This window comes from Mesoplodon bidens (genome assembly GCF_964165515.1).
Source record: "Mesoplodon bidens genome assembly, contig: HAP1_SCAFFOLD_398, whole genome shotgun sequence".
In the NCBI taxonomy this organism is placed as follows: domain Eukaryota; kingdom Metazoa; phylum Chordata; class Mammalia; order Artiodactyla; family Ziphiidae; genus Mesoplodon; species Mesoplodon bidens.
Window position 1 is genome coordinate 120,465 of NW_027672143.1, and position 19,140 is coordinate 139,604.

At 57.3% G+C, this 19,140-nt stretch overlaps 1 protein-coding gene across 1 annotated transcript in view; it reads left to right on the forward strand.

Annotated features, from left to right (window-relative positions):
- Positions 1-2,435: 2,435 nt before the first annotated feature.
- Positions 2,436-19,140, forward strand: part of LOC308610549 (uncharacterized protein) — a gene marked incomplete at its 5' end in the record, with an annotated part of 33,587 nt that continues 16,882 nt past the window's right edge. The window contains 2 exons of the mRNA XM_081259641.1: positions 2,436-2,531; positions 2,642-3,173. Coding sequence (XP_081115767.1) covers positions 2,436-2,531; positions 2,642-2,995 — 450 coding nt within the window. The 3' untranslated portion in view covers positions 2,996-3,173. The remainder of the gene's footprint in view (positions 2,532-2,641; positions 3,174-19,140) is intronic.

Sequence of the window (19,140 nt, forward strand, 5' to 3'; positions counted from 1 at the left end):
GTTGGGCTGCTATGGTCCAGTTCCTTCAGGAATAAAGGTTTGGGTAAGTTTAGCAGGCAAGAATCTATGACCAACAGGAGTGCTTGCTGAGGGTATAGGGTGTACAGGATGGTAGTGGAAGAAGCTTGTTATACATACCAGCTATGATCATGTGATCAGCTGGAGAAACGCAGGCTGTAATAGTTATGAGTACTTCTTCCTTATTTTGATATGAATATGTTTGTGTGTATGTGTGTGTGATAAATCTCCCCCCTCCCACATACACACATCACATCACACATTTTTTTTCTTTTTGTTCTCCTCTTTCTCATACTCTAATCATGTAAAATAAGATATGTTAATAATATCTAACTCTGTATAACACAAAGAGCTATAAATGAGAATCCATAAAAAGTAGTATTTTATTGGCGAATATAAATGATGAAGAAAATTGAATGTTGACGATTTAGCCTATAAAAGAGAAAGCTAAAGGAACTATGTTTTAAGAAGATGTAAAATTTCTTCTAAAGTGAATCTAAAAGAAAAAAAAGGAAATAGAAAGGAAGTATGGAAAGGAGGAAGGAAACTCGGTCCAAGCTGGGGAGGGGAGGACAAGGGGCGAGGGGGACGCCACCCAAGTGGTCTGGGGTTCGAACCCAGATAGGCGAAACGCGCCGGGAATCGGCTGGGGAAACTCGGGCAAACCTTTTTGGGGAATCACCGCTCCGACACCCCACCGCCCAGGCGCTGCAACGGAGGGTGAGCGGAGGCTGAGCGGAGGCTGAGCGGAGGCTGGGGGAGCTCAAACTTGCGACAGCTGGAGTAGGCGGCGGCGGGTGGGCGGCTGGCTGTCGCCCGAGCGCTGCGCCTGCGGGGGGAGGGGAGGCGGCTGCTGGGAGGGAGGGAGGCCGGGCGGGCGGGCGAGAGGGCGGAGGGAGGGGGAGGAGGAAGAGGAGGGAACCAGGGAGGGGGGACGCGTTGGGATCGCGGCGTGCGGCGGCAGACGGAGCCTGGGCTCCCAGCGGCGAGGGGAGGCAGAGCTACGCTCCTTGCTGAACGCGGACCGAGCTCGGCGGCAGCGGGGAAGACGCGCCGGAGCCCAGACCGCGACCGAGAGCGGGAGCGAGGCGGCAGCGGCGGCGGAGGGGGAGCCCGCGAGCTGCCGGGCGGTGAGCCCAAGCCGCGCTGTCGCCGCGCAGGGAAGACTTGGCCAACACACTCACACACACATACACACCCAGCCCGAGCGGGCGCTCGCGGCTAATCGTCAGCATGGCGCTGGGGCTCCTGCCCGAGCGCGGGCGGCAGCAGCGGCGACGCGAGAGCTGCTGAGCCCGGCCCAGCCGCCGGAGCCCGGAGGATCGCGCGGGGCTGTCGCCACCTGCCCGGAGGCTTTGAGCCCGCCCCCGCCCCCACCCGGCCCAGAGCCCACCCCTCGGCGTGGCCGACCCCGAGGGCAGCCGGCTGGCAGCAGACGGCGAGGGAGGCGAGCGAGCGCGGCGCCGCCAGCGGGTTGCGGGCAGCGGGGGACGGCAAACTTTGCTGTTCGCCGCGCTTCCCCGGCCCGGCCCCTTCTCCCATCGCCAACGTCGCCACCCCACTTTCCTCCAACCCCGCACACCTCTCCCCACCCACCCCACCTCCCGTCGCTCCTCCTCGCCGCCTCGACTCTGCTCCGGGGAAAACTTCAAAGCGCCGGATCGCAGGCTCCCTGCTTACTCCCCGGCTGGGGATTTCAGGTCAGTGCCCGGAACACCTTTCCCCGCGGAGGCCGCGCGGGCTGGCGGGCGTGCGTGCGGCGGGCTGCAGTCGGCCCCCTCCCTCGGGGCCCAGACTAGCGGCGGGTGGCTCCTCTGACTCTCTGGCGTACCCCTCGAAGCTTGTGCCTCGCGCTTCACTTTGGCTGCTTTGCTCGCTTTCGTTTTTATTTCCTAGCTGTAAGTTATTAAAAATGCAGCCAACCTAAGCGGCCCGGCGTGGGCTTCGGGGAGGGAGGGGCGCGGCGGGGGTGGGGGGGCTGCCGCCCCGCTGGGGGCTGAGAGGAGAGCAGGGAGTTCGCGGATTGGAAGTTTGCAGGCAGTGTGTGTCTGTGTGCGCGGGAGCGCGGTCGTCGCTGAGTGCCGCGAGTCGGGCGGGGGGGTGAGCTGGGCTGGAAGCTGGGAAGCTCGGCTCGGCGTTAGCTCGCTAGCAGGAAGGGGAGGGCGGCGGGTTCCCGTCTGCTTTCTTTTTCGACTCGGGAAAGAACTGTAAAAACCTCCAGCCGCCGCTGCCTCGTCTCACCTCTCCGGGGGCAGCTCGTTCTTGCTCGTGGAACGACGGCGTGTGCGTGCGCGAGGGTGTGTGTGGCGGGCGCCCCGGGCCGAGCCGAGCTCGACCTGCCGCCGCTGCCGCGCGACTCGGGAGGGGAATCCCGGTTTTTTGTTTTTTGTTTTGGATTGCTCCAAAGCGTGAATCACATGGATTTAAAAAAAAATACTAGGAAATCGAGCAGAGCGAGGGGTTCCGACAAGGCCCGCCCGCCCACCAGCCAGTCAGGTCAGACGCTTTGTTTTGTAAATGTTCTTTAAAAATTTTAATCTGCCACCCTGGTCCACCCGCACCTTCCCCGCGACGTCGTGGGGTTGGTTTTAAGTTTAAGATCTACCCCCAGGGGTTGGGGTAGATCGTGCGGGGGCGGGGGCGGCGGCGGGCGCGGGGGCGAGACCTGGGTCCTCCTCTGGGTAGCGTGGAGTCTGGTGGAAAGCCCTGTAGGGCGTGTGCGAGTCTGCGGCCGGAGGAAGTTGGTCCCACTCGGAGGGCGTGCGGCGCAGAGGCTGAGGGCGAAGAGGAACTTGCGCACCCGGGCGCGATCCTCGGCCGAGGCGGGGAGAGCGAGGCGCCGCTGCGCCGCGGGGCCCGCGCTCGGAGCAGGTGGGCGGCTGCGCTGCAGAGCCTCCGCCAACTAGGGGGCTCGGGGCGGCGGCGACGTGCTCCTGCTGTTGACCAAGCAAGCCCCGGGGCGCCGTGTGCGGAGTAGGGCGGCTCGAGGCACGCGTGGTCCCGACGGGCTTCCCGCCGCCTGCACTCTCGAGTGGGCACGTCCCCGGGTCCCTGAGACGGCTGAGCCTGGCCGCGTGTAGGCCGAAGCCGGGGCGAGGCTTAATTTGCAGTTAATGAATCTTTTCCAGAAAGTCCGCGATCTCCAGCCAGAGGCTGTGAGTGCCCGCGCGCACGAGGGCGCGCGCCGCCGGCGTCTAAAGGGTTGGGGGGTTGCGGGGATGGAAGAGCGAAGGAGGGGGGAGGGTTATGTGTATTTAAAAACAAACCTTAAAAAAAGAAACCAGCGCGCTTCAAATAGGTATTCGTACAGCCTCTTGTGTCTAGAGTAGACAGCTCAGGGTTTTAGCTGGGTTTTTTTGTTTGTTTGTTTCTTTTTTGAGAGAAGGCCAGAGGAGGGGTAGTGGTATTTGATTCTAGGGGTAGTCTCTGGAGAAAAATCCTTAAAATGACTTGGGAATAAAAACGAGGAGGAAATGGCCCACCCCAGAAGGTGGTGGGTGGTGAACGCAGACAGACTTGGGTATTTGTAGCCATCTGACACTTCCTGTGGCACTGGAAACGGACACCGCGGGCCGAAATCAATCCTTACGAGGTGTTGGATTCGGTTTGGCCAACAGAATTGCTTGTGTGGAGGTCATTTTAATTGTCGGCCTCCGAGACTCCTGTACGTGGACACTTGGAAAATACATTTGCTTCTCGACCCTTCCCACTCCACCCCCGACCTGTTATCTGGTCTGGGCTTTGCAGTGTTGGTTCCCGTGTTTATTTTGGGCATGATTTCACCGCGAGGAGGAAGGGGGGAGATGGCGGTGATTAATATGCCGTCCAGGTTTAACCCGAGGCTGGCCTTTAGTGTGCGGGTTTACGCCGCCACTCACCGGGATTGCCTGGGGTAGTGGAGGGGGGGGCGCGCGCGCGGGGTTCGGGCGCCAGGCGCTCCGCGGGCAGGTCGGGGTTGGGGCTCGGACGGCCCCAGCGCTGTCCTTTGAGGCGCTGTCACCAGTAGGTGACTGAGAGTTAATTAGGAAGTGTTCTCCGGATCAATGGGCCGCACAGCTCATTAGCGATTCTCTCCAGCCCTTTGCAGGGCCGGCCGGGCCTGTGCCTCCCACAGAGGCCGGGGCCCCGCGGCCCGGGCTGCGGAGAGCGCCTCTGGGAAGTGGGGAGGGATGGGCGGCGAGGGGCGACCGGGAGGCGAGTGTAACTTGGCCGGGCGGCGCGTTGCGTGCGGCGCCTCGAGGCCCGCACAGCCCGCTCTTTCTTCCTGCTCTCGGTCGCCTCGACTGTGTCTTTAACTCGCTCCCGCTCGCGTCGCTGCCTGGCTGCTCCTCCCCGCCTCCCTCGCCTATCTCTTGTTCTCTAAGCACGACGCCTGTGCTCCCCGCCCAGTTTGGGATTAGACAAGATAAAAATAGGACTGCCCAGCGCACAGAGCTGTGACTGTGCCCCGGCAGCCGGGCTGGCGGGAGCGCTGTGGGCCGGGGCCGGGGCAGACCCGCTGTGCGCTCGGGGCAGCCCGAGCCCGTAGAGTCCCACCCCGACCCTGCAGGCGCGGTCACGCTCCAGCGTTCTGTCCGCCGGGAACCGTGCGGGCAGGGGGTCCTGGGTAGGGTCTCCGCGCTCTCGCGGGTGTTGTTGGTGTGCCTGTGATAGATGGGTCTAGACAGGCATGCAGGCTCCCTCCCGGCTGAAGGACGGGAAGCGGGGGGCGGGCCGCGGAGGCGGCGGCAGACTCCCGTGAGCGAGCGAGCCTTCGGGCCCAGCGACCAGGGTGGAGGGAAGGCTGCGAGGCTTTCTCTTAACCCTTTAAAGACGATAGGGAGAGTGGGGGTGGGGAGTGTAGTAGAAATTCCTGGAGGCAAAGTAGCCCCCTGGGGAGAGGAGGCGGGAGTCTGGGCTTAGGGTTTTCCTTTCTCTTCTGTGTATGCAGTCTCACATCCTGGTACATTGGGCTCGATTCTTCGACGAACCAAACGCAGCTGCTAGGTGATCTAATTTGACCCGATACTTCTCAATGGGGAAGGTGTGAACACACACGGTGGGCACCCTCACTTAAGGAACTGAGTTGCGGAGATGCAGAGGTTAGACCTTACCGTTCCCAGCGGCCCAGTATGTGAAGGTCTGCTCAGAGCTTTAGTCAGTGGGGCCTCTGACCGAGAGTGTTGCCTACCAAAGACCCAAGCCTGAAATGCCTGGCCAGTGCATACAGGTATGCGTCGGAGAGAGCAAAGGGGTCCTTGAGTTGTCTATGTAAATAAAAACACTTTTAACCATGAACTTGTGGAGAGTTCAAATAAGATATGTGCAGGGAGGCAGCCTCCAAACAGGAGTTGGACAGTGATGTGTACAAGATCGATCATTTGTATACACATCCATGGGGTCAACATTGAATGGGTCTAAAAATTTAATACAACTCCGCAGGCATTGGTCTCGTTCTTTCCCTGAGGTAGAAATTGGTGGGTGGGTTACCCTATAGAGAAATGAATCATTAGTCACACTCCTCTCTCCTTCCCCCTCCTCTTCCTTTTAGGGTTTGGAGTCTTAGGGGATCCTCTAGTTACATTAAACTGCAAACCCATATTGGTCTGGGAACGAGCCCCATTATAGGCAAAGCAAGAATGTAAGTCGTGGGGAGGTGTACGTATTAGACAGGAATGCACAGATTAAGATGTGCGCCTGAATGACATGTGCTGAGACAAATCAAGACACTTGGGCTCTGGTGCCCACATGGAACAAGAGATACAGAAGAGAGAAAGAACTGGCCGCGAGGAATGTAAACATGGGTATGCAAATACTGAGACCTAGAGCGAGATTCTAGGAGAAAATCCCAGAGTTTGTTGAGCTGGAAACTGGAGCAGAATTTCTGTAAGTTCCTTCGAGAGACAAAAGCCCATTTAAAGGTGTGAAGAGGGTCACTTGGAAACACAAAAAGCATTCACATGCATACATCCATGCTTAGATACACAGGCTGAATGACAAAAACTCCTCGATGCCTGATGAAGATTTTCCTGCCCGGTGAGACAGAGCAGGGCACGGAAGTGTGGGCCACACGACCACATTCGCACACTCATTCACTGGGAAATACTGTGTCTTCGGCTAGAGGGAAACTGAGGGCGACGGTGCCTAGCTAAGGGTGGATGGCCCTTGGTTACTAAGATTGCTTCTGGTTATAGTTTCTTCGCATCTAGAGTGGGGAAGAGAGTATGTCTTGAGCAGGTAGGAGGATTTCTGAAAGATTTTTGAGTTCTGGACCCTGAGAGGATGGATGGTGGAGGAAAAAGAGGAGTAGCTTTGCATTCTGGGTCGGAAGCAAGGGATGTTGCGCTCCTCTAAGCCCTGTTTGCTAAGGTGGCGCAGGGCCTAGTGAACTGAGAGAGACTGAACCGAAAGAAGTGCGAAGCTCGGCCTCTGGGCGGAATCAAGGGGGGAGGTATGCTTTCTTTCCCCCCTTGAGGAGACCGTGCGGGGACGGCCAGCGTAGGGAGGATTAGCAGGCGCCTCTGTGACCCCAGACGCGCGCGTAAACTCGGCTTGGGTTTGATTTGCCCGCGGCGTCGATTTGCCGCGGTCCCTCTTTGTCTGAGCCCAGCCGGTAATTCCAGCTTTTATTGGGAAGACCGCACTCGGGTGGAGCCCGCGGGGCTGGGCAGGAGGCTCGCCGGCCTCCGAGCCGCCCGAACCCCAGGACGGTCCTCGGGAGTGCCCAGCAGCCCCGGCAATGCCACCTCGGTGGTTTCCTCGAGGGCGGCGGGCCCGGCAGACCCAGCCCGGCGGGGCGGGGGGCCTCACTTGGGCCGCCGTACCGCCCCTCTCCCCGCTGGCCCCACCGCTCCCCCGCCCGCCCGAGGAGCTCTGAAGGCCCTTTGTTAAGCTCCAGGGTCACACCCGTGCCCCGGGGGCCGCGCGGGGGCGGGAGGACCTTCTCCTGGCTGGAGGAGCCCGGCCCGACCGGGCTGCCTCGCCCGAGTGTAAGGCCGGCAGGATTCCGTCTGTTTGCAAGGCTGGCTGCGCTGCCGGGGCCTAGATGGTGGCGCTGGCTTGAGAAGCAGCCGGGGCAGGAGTGGAAGGTCTTCTCAGGCCACCCCCGTGGCAGCCAAGCCGCCTGTGCCCCGAGCACTTGGCCGTGGACGTCTCCCAACCTCCAGCCCGGCCCGACGGCTTTCGCTGGTTGCCCCCCATGTGTTCCTCCGGAAGGGATAGCTGACTTTCTGTTGGATGGGAATTGACCAACGAACTTTCCCCCCCCGCAACGTTTCTGTAGAAGGCCCCCTTTCCCAGCGCAGGCTCATTTCCGCCGGCCCCTAGTCGAGGGTGTTGGAAATGGGGGGGGGGCGCGTCCCCGCACTTTGTTATTTCTTAGAACCATGTCTCCCCGGCCAGCCATCGCCCCTCAGCACCCATGGGCTCTGGCGCCCCGTGATTAGACTAGCGGGGAAGTCCGCTAGGAGAAGATCCTGACAGCATAAAATAGAATTTGATCTAAAAGACAGTTTCCAGTATAATCTCATTATGCATCACAGACTCCCGGTGTTATTTTGTGGAAGGCGGACAATGATCAATTTACATTGACCCGGGGCTGGGCGAGCTTTTAGATGGTAATTGCCATATTGATTTGCATGCAAAAAGGAGACCTGCTAAAATTAAAGACCGGAAGCTAAATGAAACTAAATTTCTTGTCTAGGTGCAAACCAGAGGAACTACTGGGGGGAAGAGGGTGAGTCAGGTCAGGGTGCCAGGGGCAAGAGCAGGTGAGAGGCCCAAGAGCTCCGGGAGGTCACAGATTTGGGAGCGATCTTTGCCCTGGTGATTTCAAAACGTGAGGAGGGGGCTTGTATAGGGTATGGGGACCCAGCAGGGAAAAGTTATAAACAGGCACTATTGCATTGAAGGCACTGGGATCTTTTAATGCTAATAGTAACTGCGAGGGGGGAGGAGAGGTTTATAGGGTTATAGGGGTCTTCCTGCACCATTTCCGGCACCCCCCATTTCTATTGTTCTACCCGAGCGCTCATAACCGTGCCAAGAGCACCCAAATTCTTGCATCTGAAGAGTTAAATTTTTTTTTAAAGACAGGCCTTAAACTTCCCCCGCCCCCCCTCCCCCCGCGTCTGGTCTTTCGAAGAGAGCGAGAGTAGGGGGCGGTTCTGCATGCCGCTGCGGGCAGGCCTGGACCTTTGGAGGCTGCGGGAGTTCCTGCCCGGACGCAGCAGCAGCCCCAGACTCGGCCGCACGCCGATCGCTTTGGGAAGCGGCTCGCTCCAGGTGGCCCAAGTGGCGGGGGCGGGGGAGGGTCTGCCGGGGCCAGGGACTCACGGTGCCCGGGGGCGGGGGTCACCTCCCTGGAGGTTGGAAGGGCCTGCACGGAGGGTGTGGAGGCGGGAAGGCGGGGGCTGGAAATCCTGTCCCAATCGGTGGTGATGGCCAAGGCCGGAAAGTTTAAAAAAGAGAGAAAGCCACTGGCTGCGAGCCAGGGGCTGCCGGGCCGCCGGGGCGTGTTTGGCTGACTAGAGGGGTGAGGACCCGGCTCCGCCATCGCCTCGGTCCCTCCCGCTGCGGAGGCCCTGGCCTGCCCCAGGCGCTCCTGGAGCCATTTCACACATCCGGAGCCTCGGCCACTGGAGGAGCCACCCGCCCGGGGCCGGAAAGCCGCAGGGGCGGCTGAGTGTCCGGCGCTCCTGCCCGTTCCCCTTCCCACCGAGCTGAGCTGGAGACGGCCCTCGGTCGTGGAGCCTGTGGCGTCTGTGGCATCGGGTGTGGATGGTTCCCGGAGCTTCTGAAAGCCCGGGGCAGACCAGGAAATTGAAGATGGGGTGGGGAGGGGATGTTGAGCGCTGACCCTGCGCTGCTGGGATGAGAAGTTGGGGAGAGGAGAGATAACCCCAACCTCCGGCTTGTCTCGGGACTTGGCTTTTTGGGGGGACCCCCAGGAGTCCAGGAGGGTCCAGCATCTTGCAAGCCGCTTCCCCCTCAGTTGCCTCCCCAGCCCACTTTGGTCCCTGAGTTTTTCATTCAAGTCCTAGGAAAGGTAGATGTAGGCAGTCTTTCCAAAGGGCTTTTGCTCTGTCTAGATAATTTGATTTATTGCTTTATGTGGCAAGCCTTCTTCTAGTTCCAGGTGTCAGCACTTTTTATAGAGACCTAAGAGTAGCACCCACCTCCCACTGCCTGTTCTGGGCTCCTGGAGGAGGGGAAAGTGGAGCCTTGTTGGGAACCCCTGGCCTCACACCAGGGTGTTCCAGTGTAGGGAGATGGGTAGGATGTTGGCAGAAATTTCGAAAGACTTCACATGGACCAAGAGATTTCTGGGTGTAGGAGAAACTAGGGTGCGGGCTCCTTGTGGACCGAATTTCATAGGTGTTAAGTGCTATCCTTTTACTCTGTATTGGAGTACAAGGGCCAAGGAAGGCTTCCGAACTTCTTGTGGATTCTGGATGGCACAATTTGACCAATAATTGGCTCCTCTCCTCAACTCCAGGACTGAGTTTGACCGTGGCCCATTTTTACTAGCTGTGTGACCTTGGGGGCAGGTTATTTATGGCCTCTGAGCCTCAGTAAGTTTCTTCATTTGTAAGACTGGGAATAATTTTCCACCTTTAGGATCAAAGAATACTTGGCACATAGTAGGCCCGGAGGATTAGTAATTGCTTTGAATGACTGGTCAGATTCCTATAGGTTGCTTCTCCATCCCCTGCTGCCCCTGAGATGCCCGAGCCCCCCCCCCCGCCGCAAGACCTGCGTAGGCCAGTGTCTGGGGGCCAACCTGCAGGTTAAGCTCCCCTCCAAGGGTATTCCTGAGGCTATTCCTCCAGGTCTGCCTCCGTGGGTTCCTCTTTCCCTTTGTTACAGTTCTTTGCATTCTGGGCTTTAAAGGAATCCATATGAAAAGGCTGGGATTTTTTTTTTCTCCCCCTAAGTGGGATCATTTATATGGTTAGGAATTGATTCCAGAACCGGTATCTAGGTGCTCTTTGGCAAGTCCTCCCGTCATTCTTTCGGGGAGAGGGAACAGCAGCGGCTGGAGGGGAGAGACCTGGTGGGAAGAGGTGAAAGGGTCTGGCCCACTGCAGGGGCCAGAGGTGCTGTGGTTTGTCTGATAGGGATTAAGTCTGGATGTTATGAGGTCTCAGTGTGGTTTTCAATAAAAGTCTGTCAGGGATTGCTTCTTTTCTATCGATATGTATTTTAAAAAATTACTAGCATGAGAAGAAAACCAGACCTGTATGGATCCAGGCCGGTAGTGAGCTACTGTGATCAGGTTTCCTACTAGACTCCCAGAGGGGAAGTCAGCGTTTGATTGAAGCTACACTTGGTTCTTGACTCTCTGGGGATGCCTGCTCTGAAACAGGAGCGCTCCCTTTCTCTCCTCCCCCACCCCATCCCCCTTTTCCCTTCTTCCCCTAAAAGCCTTTGTGCTGAAAGAGCTTCAGTAGGCATGAGTCCCTGGTACCTCTCTAAAGAATGCCTTTCAGCCTTTGCTGACATTGTTTTGTGAACAGTGGGTTTTACCAGGCCAGCAGTTTTCCCCCCATCTTAGCTCACTATTTTAGAGGTTCGAGTATGCGCAGGATGCGCCCAACTGCAGTGCTTTCCAGTGTGTGTAGCCAGGGCCTTGCCTGTAATCTGAAGACACCTTAACCTTTGCCCTAGGTGCCCCCCCCGGGGGTGGGGGTGGTGAAGGTGGGGAGAGCAAGGACAGGGGATCGTTGTTGAGTGTCTGTTTGTTTTCTCCAGCCACAGAGGCAGAGGGGTGGAGTGGGGCGAGGCCGAGAGTACGTTCCAGCCTTGGGTCTGATTTAAAACTTGGTTTAATTGGAGAAACTCTTAGGCATTTAACAGTTCTGTACAAATGCAAACTTGAAATAGCTCTAGGCCTACGTCAACTAGGAAAGAATAAATGAAGTACAGAGATGTCCAAACTATGTAAATCCTAGAGTTGTCTGCCCTCCCATAAACACATGACAAGTGCCAAGGCATTTCCAGTCAAAACACCCATGGAACCAGCAGCCTCCATCCTTTGTATTTATTATTTTATTAACAGCATTTTACACAGCATTTAACAAGCACAGCCTGCCTGCTTTCCACCACGGCTCTCAGCAGACTGAGGGGTGGAAAACAGATGGGGGTGGCGAGGAGTGGTCTCTAGAAGAGACTTCTAAGCTGGAGAGATCTCTTCAGATGGGCAAGGAAAAGGAACATTTGGGGTTCCTTTCTCCTGGCCCCAAAGAGAAGACAAAAGTAATGCTTTGGAGGAAGAAATCCCCTCTCCCTTTTCCGGAGGAAAGTTGTGCAGATGTGGTCTGTCTAGTCTCCACTTGGATTCCAGAAGGTGTGAAGCAGGGTCTTCTTTCCCAACACTCTGCCCATCAGTTATTGGTGCTTTTCAAAGAATAAGTATTTGTCTGCTATCATTATTCTATATCCTGGTGGAAAGTTTATAACGAAAACTAATGCCTTTCTTAAGTCATAAAATGAGCCTTGTATGATTATTTAATTAAAATCTATTTAAGGACCGATCAGGCATGTAATTTGCGCTAATAATGACGATTATGGAAATGTTCGACTTAACCAAAAATCATAAAAGGAGACATTTTGGTCAGTGGGGCGACCAGGAAGGATTCAGGGAGTTGGACGGTTTTCCGAAACGCACGAGGCTTTGGGCTGCAGAAAGTGCCGGGCTGCCTAGCCTCTGGGACCACGGTAGAGAGGGCTGCAGGACCCCAGGCCTGGCCGGGGCAGGCCGACCCACACTTTGCTGAGCAGAGAAACCGACCCTGGGAGTCTGAACAACCTTTATTCCCAGCTGAGGAAATGGGGGAGGGGGCCTGGGAGGAGGAAACTCTGGGAGAGCTGATGAACCGCACAGAACTCTGCGCGAAATGGCTGTGTTCTCTTGCTTTAACAATCAGCAGCGACACACGCATTGCTGCCTCGGCTAGCCTTGGCTGGAGCCTGGAGGGGTGGGGGGAGGGGGGTCTCTTGTTCCGGAGAAACCTGCCAGCTGCTGGGCTTGGTGCGAAGGCAGACACAATGCTGCTGTTGTTGGTTTGATCTCTAACTGGATTGTTAGTCTGGCTTTAACTGTGTGGTAAGGGGGGAATGTGAAGGCTGTTTACAGCGAGTGCAAATAATGTGACAGCTGTTGGTGCACGAGCAGCGCTGTGCCTCCTCGGCGCTCACACAAAGCGCGCACTATGCAGGCCCGCGGAGAGCTGCAGAGGTGGCCGCCCCTTGCTGGCCCGGGAGCCCTCGGATGCGCTGCGAGAGAGCCCTGGGCGGCGGCACCCGCCCCCCCCGCACCCCGCGACATGCATCTTTCTGGCTCCTGGGATCGTGGTGGACGTGCGCGCTGGTTGGTGTGTTGTGGTTTAGGGAACTTGTTAGGCAGAGGTGGCAGGAGAGGGCCTGCGGGGTCATGAGTGTCAACTGTCTGGAGGGGTTTGGCCGGGATCTGTTGACCTGGGGCCTCAGTGGCTTGTGACCGGGTTGTTAAGATTTGGGAAAATAACTTTCCGCCCTAAAGCAAGCCTGTTGGAAAGAATGTATTATTAACTGAAGGCTTTCTGGAAATTGCAGAGGCTCTGAAGGCCGTTGTTCTTCCTCTGAAATGGCCCTGTTATTCAGACAAGTTCAAGAGACGGGCGGCCGCTGTGTTCTATGCCCTCGGCCCTGTTTCCTGGATTGGAAACACAAGTGTGTAGGTTCAGGACCCGAAGGGGGGTGAATGGGGGTGGGGAGGGGTGCAAGTCGGCTTTTGATCACCCGCCTCCCTTTGCCTTCCCGGTTTTTAAGAGCGCGCTTGCCTTTCAGCTGCAGGACCAACGGTGCTGTCTTGAGGTCTGCCCACAGCGCCACCCACTCTGTGACTTAATCAACTAAATGCCCAGAGCCCGGCCTTCTCTGAGTTCCTGGTCCTCTGCCAGGCACTGCGGGGAGGTGCCAGGGTGGGAGGGAGAACAGTTGGTGGGTGGCAGCAATACCCCGCTGGGCCGGTCCAAGCTGGCGGGGCTCAGGATGGTCCAGAAGATGGGCCTGCCCCTGGGCTGTCCTGGGGCAAGCTGGGTGTAAACACCACTCCCCCCAACCTCAAGGTTGAAGGCTTCCGCAGCCCTGGCCCCCGGGCTTTGGAGGATCATTTAGAGCTGACTTAACTCTATATCCTGCCCTTCTGTGTGACTTCGGCCCCTGAGTGTACAGCTTGCAGGATATCTGCAAATTATGGGTCCACCTCCGCCCCACCCTGCCCCCAGATCTACTCTCTGGGTTATAATGTGGACTTCTACATCTAGTTGGGTTCCCTAGTGGGGAGCTGGGAGATGCTTCTGGAATGATACATGAACTTCGGTGCCAGTTCTGTAAACTGGTCTCTTTTTATGACGTGTGCCATTTTCTGTAGGAATGTTGCTTGCAAAACGAGTTTCGCCTTGGAGGAAAAGGGGAAAGATAAACAAGCCTGCAACGCCAAAGCGCTGGCAGTCTTTCCCTCCTTCCAGCTCTCTTAATGCAGCCGGGCTGCATTTCCAGGATAAGACTCGTGCTTGTGAAGAGGGACTCTGGTTGGCTTTTTTTTCCCCCGAAGCAAACGCAAATCAGAGAAAAGTAATTTTCTTTCAACGATATGCAACGTATTAGTCTCTTGTTATCGTGCTCCGAGGCAGGCCTCATTTGCGCGTCTGCCAGCTCGCTCACATCTGCTCGGCGCTGTTTGGGGCATTTTAACCTTGGTGGTGTCGTGTCTGGTCCCACGGATCAAGGAGGAGTAATTAAGCTCTGAACAGCTAGAAAAATTCACGGGCCCCCACGTCTACCGCAGTTTTCCCACAGCTTTGTTTGGGGGTGTTCCGGGTTCCAAGATGAACAGACGTGGGGTTCCTATTGTTCCTCGTAAAGAAAGTGGGCGCCCCCGTCCTCCTCTGACCCTCACCCCCAGCCTTCCCAGGACTCCCAGGCTGCACACAATCAGCAGGGAAGCCGGGTGCAGATCACAGGACCCTGTGTTTTATGCATCTTTCATTCGTAAAAAGTTCCTTTGTGCTTCCTGTGTGTACTAATGATAGCTATCGTTAATAGCTTTCTGGTATAGCTTGTTCCTTGTGGGGGGAGGAGTTTGCAGTGAGTTCACTTTATTTCTACAAAGCCCTGATGGAGGCTGCAGTGCAGTGACACCCCCTCTAGAGTCGTGGTCTATGGATCGTTTATTCTGGATTTGTTTCCAGGTTGTGTAGACTCCAAGTGGGATCCCAGCCTGTAGGGACCAGACCCGGGGGGGTGTGGAGGGTGGGTGGGCGGGGAGGAGTGGAGTAAGGTCGATTAATTGCATTCAACCGAGGTTTCCTGTCCTGGGCTGCTGCCTCCTGTTGAGGGACACCAGCTTCCAAATGGGGCCCCCTCTTGCATACACGCGTGGTTGTGTGTGGCACAACCGTGAAAGAAAGTGAAAGGAACAAAAAGCCGAGGCCTGGCGTGGGGGGGGGCGGGTTGGAAGGGGGAAGGGGAAGTGTCTGAGGTTGGTCCAAGAACTGACGGGGGGCCACGGCTCTGTTTTGGGGGAAGGGGGTGTGTGGCGGGCAGCCCCGGTTTGGCAGCGGCTCTCCCGGTCGATCCTTGCTGGTGCCCCCCTCCCCAAGCCCCCGAGCCCCCTTTTACAGTTGGCTACACCTGGCTTGCATCTTTGAATCGGGGAAGGTGGGGGAGGCGTCCACGGAGAGAACACTGCAGACTGGCCGAAGGGAGCGCAGGACGATGGGCTGGAGCGGTCTCCAGTCAGTGCCCACTCCCCTGGGGCGCGCCGCCGCACATCCTGGGTTCTCCGTGCGCCCACCCAAAGTTGCTTTTTGTCAGAGATTCAGCGGCAGGCGCCTGGGAAGGGGGAGCCCAGAGGAGCGCGCGGGCGGGGTGAGCTGGGGTCGGGCTAGCCGAGAGATCCGGGGGTCCTGGAAGGTCGGGCGGGGGGTGCGTGTGGGGGGTCGGCCCCGCGCGGGGACCTGGCGGAGGAGGGGCGAGGAGCCTGCGGCAGCGCGGGTGTGTGTGGTGGGAGAGAAAATCCCTTTGTTGCCGACCAATCCGTGCTCAGGGCTGAGGCGGGGGAGGGGGCGCCCTTCCCCCACTCGCCGCCGCCGCTGCCGGCCAAGTTCACTCCCGACTGACCCGAGTGGCTCGCGGCGCTATCCTGGCGCCCTGGGAGGAGGCAGGGAAGGTTCTGGTTGCTCAAAAGGTCAGGGCCAGCCACGTGAGTTTCCCGTCCCCCACCCCGTCACACCCGCACTCCTGCTCCGCAGCTCTGTTACTAATGCAAAACTTGGGTCGTGAGTGGGGACGCCTCTGGAGGCGGCGACAGCCATGACTTGGAGTGTGCCAAGAGACAGCGCCTGGACAGGCTGGATCACTCCTCCCACCCCCCACTCCCCCCCAGCACCCATGCCCGGCTGCAGGACCCAGTCGGGCGACCTCCTTCAGCCACACCCCAGGAAGCCTGCGACCCTCCCCCCGACCTGGGGGCATCCTTGGGGTTCCCCTCTCCCCACTGCTACACATACTGGGGAAAACATCCCAGGAGGACTTGCCCCAACGCTGCACACCCTGGACCGCTTTTTCTCATCTCCCACCTCCTCGCGGCCCCCAATGCTAAAATAGGAACTTCTTCATCCCTCCCTTCCTTGACGCCAGTAGAGAAGTGCCTGTCTGTGACTCAGTCTGCGCTTGGAGCAGTCCCAGGAAGGGCTCCCGTGCCATCAGTTTGGGGCTTCCATGAAAGCCACACACTCTGCAGAAGGTCACCCCTCCCTGGCCCCCTCTGTGTCCCTGCCTCAGCCTTCCCTCTGCCGCAAGGAAACTATATAGCCATTCGGGGGTTTGTTTGTTACGTAGAATGTTTAGTGGAGTCAGATGCTGTTTAATGGGTTAGATGTGGCCTGCACCAGCTATTGCCAGGCAGAACTCAAGTCCATAGTGCAGTTTAATCCTCTGGAAAACACGGTGCCAAAGATTTACAGATGAGGGGGCCAAAGTTGAAGAGGTCCGGCCACCTGCCCAGAGACACGCCGTTGATGAGAGTGGGAGCTGGGAGGCTGTGGTGACTGCGCACGCGCGCGCGCGTGTCCTCCACAGAGAACCAGCCATGCCCGTGCAGTGAGAGACACCCCTTCCCCGAAGAGGTCCCCAGCCTACGGAGGGCCGTGGCACATGGCATGCTGGCTGGGAGCCCTGCCGTCTGCCCGGCCTTCTGAGCCAGAAGCTCCCCAAAACCCGTCCAGGTCTTCTTGGTCACTAACTGGATAAGTGCCTGATGCGGCATGGGGTGCCTAGAGAGTGAGGCCCTAGGAAGGGGCACCGTTAGTATTGGAGTGGAGTTGGGATGGTTTGGTGGCGCTGCTTCCCATTCCGTCGCTGTCACTTGACAAGCGTGCTGTGCAGACTTGAACCAATCCATCAGCGCCTCAAGGGCGGAGGCAGTGGAAAGTGGCCCGGTGCCAGGAGGAGCTGGGGTGGAGAGAAAGGAGAGGTGGCAGGAGTGGCCTGGTGCTGCCTTCCTCCCTGCGCTCACGCCAGCCTCTCACGGCCACTGCTCCTTCCTTTGCAATCTGTTTGTTGCCTGCCAAGGGAAGTCTCCTTTAAAGAAAAAAAACAAAACAAACGTTCTCTCCTTCTCCTCATTCCATAATGGTGTCTTCATAGCAGGAATCGGCAGAACGGTGGTGGTGGGTACAGCTGGGGACCCGTGTGCCCCCTCGTGTCTTTTCACAGAGGGCCAAGGTGCCCTCACTCAGGGATGCCGAGGTTGGGGGGACAGCTCCTAATCTTGGTCCCTCTGACCTCTTTCTGCCAATCAGGCTCTTCTCCCCAGCGTCCAGGCCAAGCTCGGATGCTAATCATAACTCTTGGCTCCCGGACCAGATGACTGCCCAAGTCTGTCGAGGGAGACTCAAGCTCTCCTGTGCTTGCCCCTAGGGCCAGACCGAAAGCCGGAGACCACGCGGCGAGTCTGCGTTTTGCAAGCCGGGTCTCTCCCAGAACTGGGTGTTCAGCGGGCAGCCACCACAATTCCTGGTCTGTTCTTCAGAAACCAGACCCTCCTCCGTCTCCCCGGCTGACCCCTTCTCTTGGCCACCTTCCCTCTTCATCCCTATCCCACATCCTTGCCCCCTTCTCTCCACTGCTGGAAAAAAGGGTTAAAAGCCAGAGCCAAGGTGTAGCTTAGCAGCTCCCACTGGAAACAGGTTGGTGCTTGTAAAGTGCTTTTCATGGACTTCACACATCTTGGCACTTCCAGAAGCATCACCCACCTGTGGAAGAAAAGGGGGGGGGGTCGTTGAGAAATAAGGGCAGATGAGCCTCTTATATACAGCAGCAAAGCGCCTGCTCTGTCTGTCATCTAAATCACGTCATTTGCCCCCTGCAGCATGACCCACAGCCAAGGGTGAGGGAAGTCACTTTTGAAGAACTTTTCCTTGGAGGTTAAAAAAAGAAGAAGAAGAAAGTAAGAAAGACCCCCAACTATTTCAATAGCCGCTTCTAGAAGAGGAATGGGGTGAGCGTGGCGGTGTCTCTGACCCTATCTGTGTGTCCCTTGTGCCCAAGATCCCCTTAGTTAGTTCTACATCCCAGAGAGATGGGGGGTGGGCCCGTTTCTCAGTGATGGTGGGGTGTACGCAGTACGGCCTTTGCCCAGGATGAGGGTGTTCCTGCCCAGGATTTGGGCTGTCATTCTGGAGAAGGGCCTCACACCAGGCAGGGCCCCCGGCTCCTTGGCCCTTTCCGCTCAGGTCCATCTTTGGCCTGGAACCTGAAGAGTTAAGAGTCTTTAGCTCGTTGCAATGAAATTATGGCTGGCAGTGGCGCCGCTGTTTGTTCAACAGACCTCCAGTTTTAAACAGTTCACAAAAAGTTCATGGGGCAGCTAAAGATTATAAGTGTGTGTGTGGGTGTGTGTGGGTGTGTGTAGTCAGCAGGATCCAGTACTGAGCCTTGCCCCTCCTCCTCTTGTTTCTTCACGGCCAGCCCCCCGCCCCGCCCCCACTCCCGTGACACTGGACCACGCTCGGGGCCTCAACCCTCCATCTGACCCTGTGCACGTAAGAACACTTCATCCTGACACTGGGTGTTATTTATCTGTGCGGCGTTAATATTGAAAACCCCACCAGACAAGACCTGGAAGGGCGGGGAGAGGCTTTGAAAGCACCCCGTGGTCCCAGGTGTCTCTAAACTGCATTCCCCTCTCATGCTAAGTCCAGGCCGCCCTTTCTAAAGAAAAGCCCTTTCAAGGGAAGGGGGCTGCTGGCCCTTTTTGAGGGGAGGGGAGAGGGCTCAGTAGGATGATTGTGGCAGCGGCCTTTCTGTTTCCTCAGTCAGGTGCTCAGAGGTCCTTGTCCCAAGGTGACAACTAAAGGAGACATGTAAGAGGCAGCTTGTGTAAGTTTTGAAGACTGGAGCACCAGAAGATTGGGGCTTCGAGGGCACACATGCTTCGTCCCTCATCCTTTTCTTAAGGGTTTGGTGGAGTGACCCTTTGGCTTCTGGTATAATGTCCAAATTTCATCATGACACCCAGCCAGGGGGTGGCATGGTGTGGTCCTCCCACTGCAGCCACGGCCAGGACACTTGCACCGAGGAATGTTGCTCCTCCACCTTTTAGATGAGGCTTCCCTGGACATCTTCCTTTTGGTCTTCCTTTTGTTAGAAGGGGCTGCAGGGGTTAGGGAGGGGAAACTTTGTTGAACGTGCCTTCTGGTCGGCCCTGCACTAGTGGTGGCCTGCCCCCAACTTGATTTGTATGTTCGAAACACGGAAGAACAGCCCGTGAGCCCCGCACAGAACCTTCCTTGATGCCCAAGTCCATCTGAGTCCACCTTTTCGGGGCACTGTGGCCAGCCACTGGAAATGCCCCAGTCTGTCTGAAGAAAGGGACGCTTCCTAAAGAAATAGCTTCTCTAAAATCCCACCAGGCCGGACACAACTGGGAGATCCCTGCCTCTCCTCCAGCTTCATCGTTGAGCTCTAACTCCGCGCCGTGTGTCTGCGGCGTGGGGCTCTTGATGAACAGACGGTGTTCTCTTCTGTATAGGGGCCGACGGGGATGCTGGTGGACAAAAGCCTGTGTTAGGACAAAGAAATGCAGAGGGATAGCCT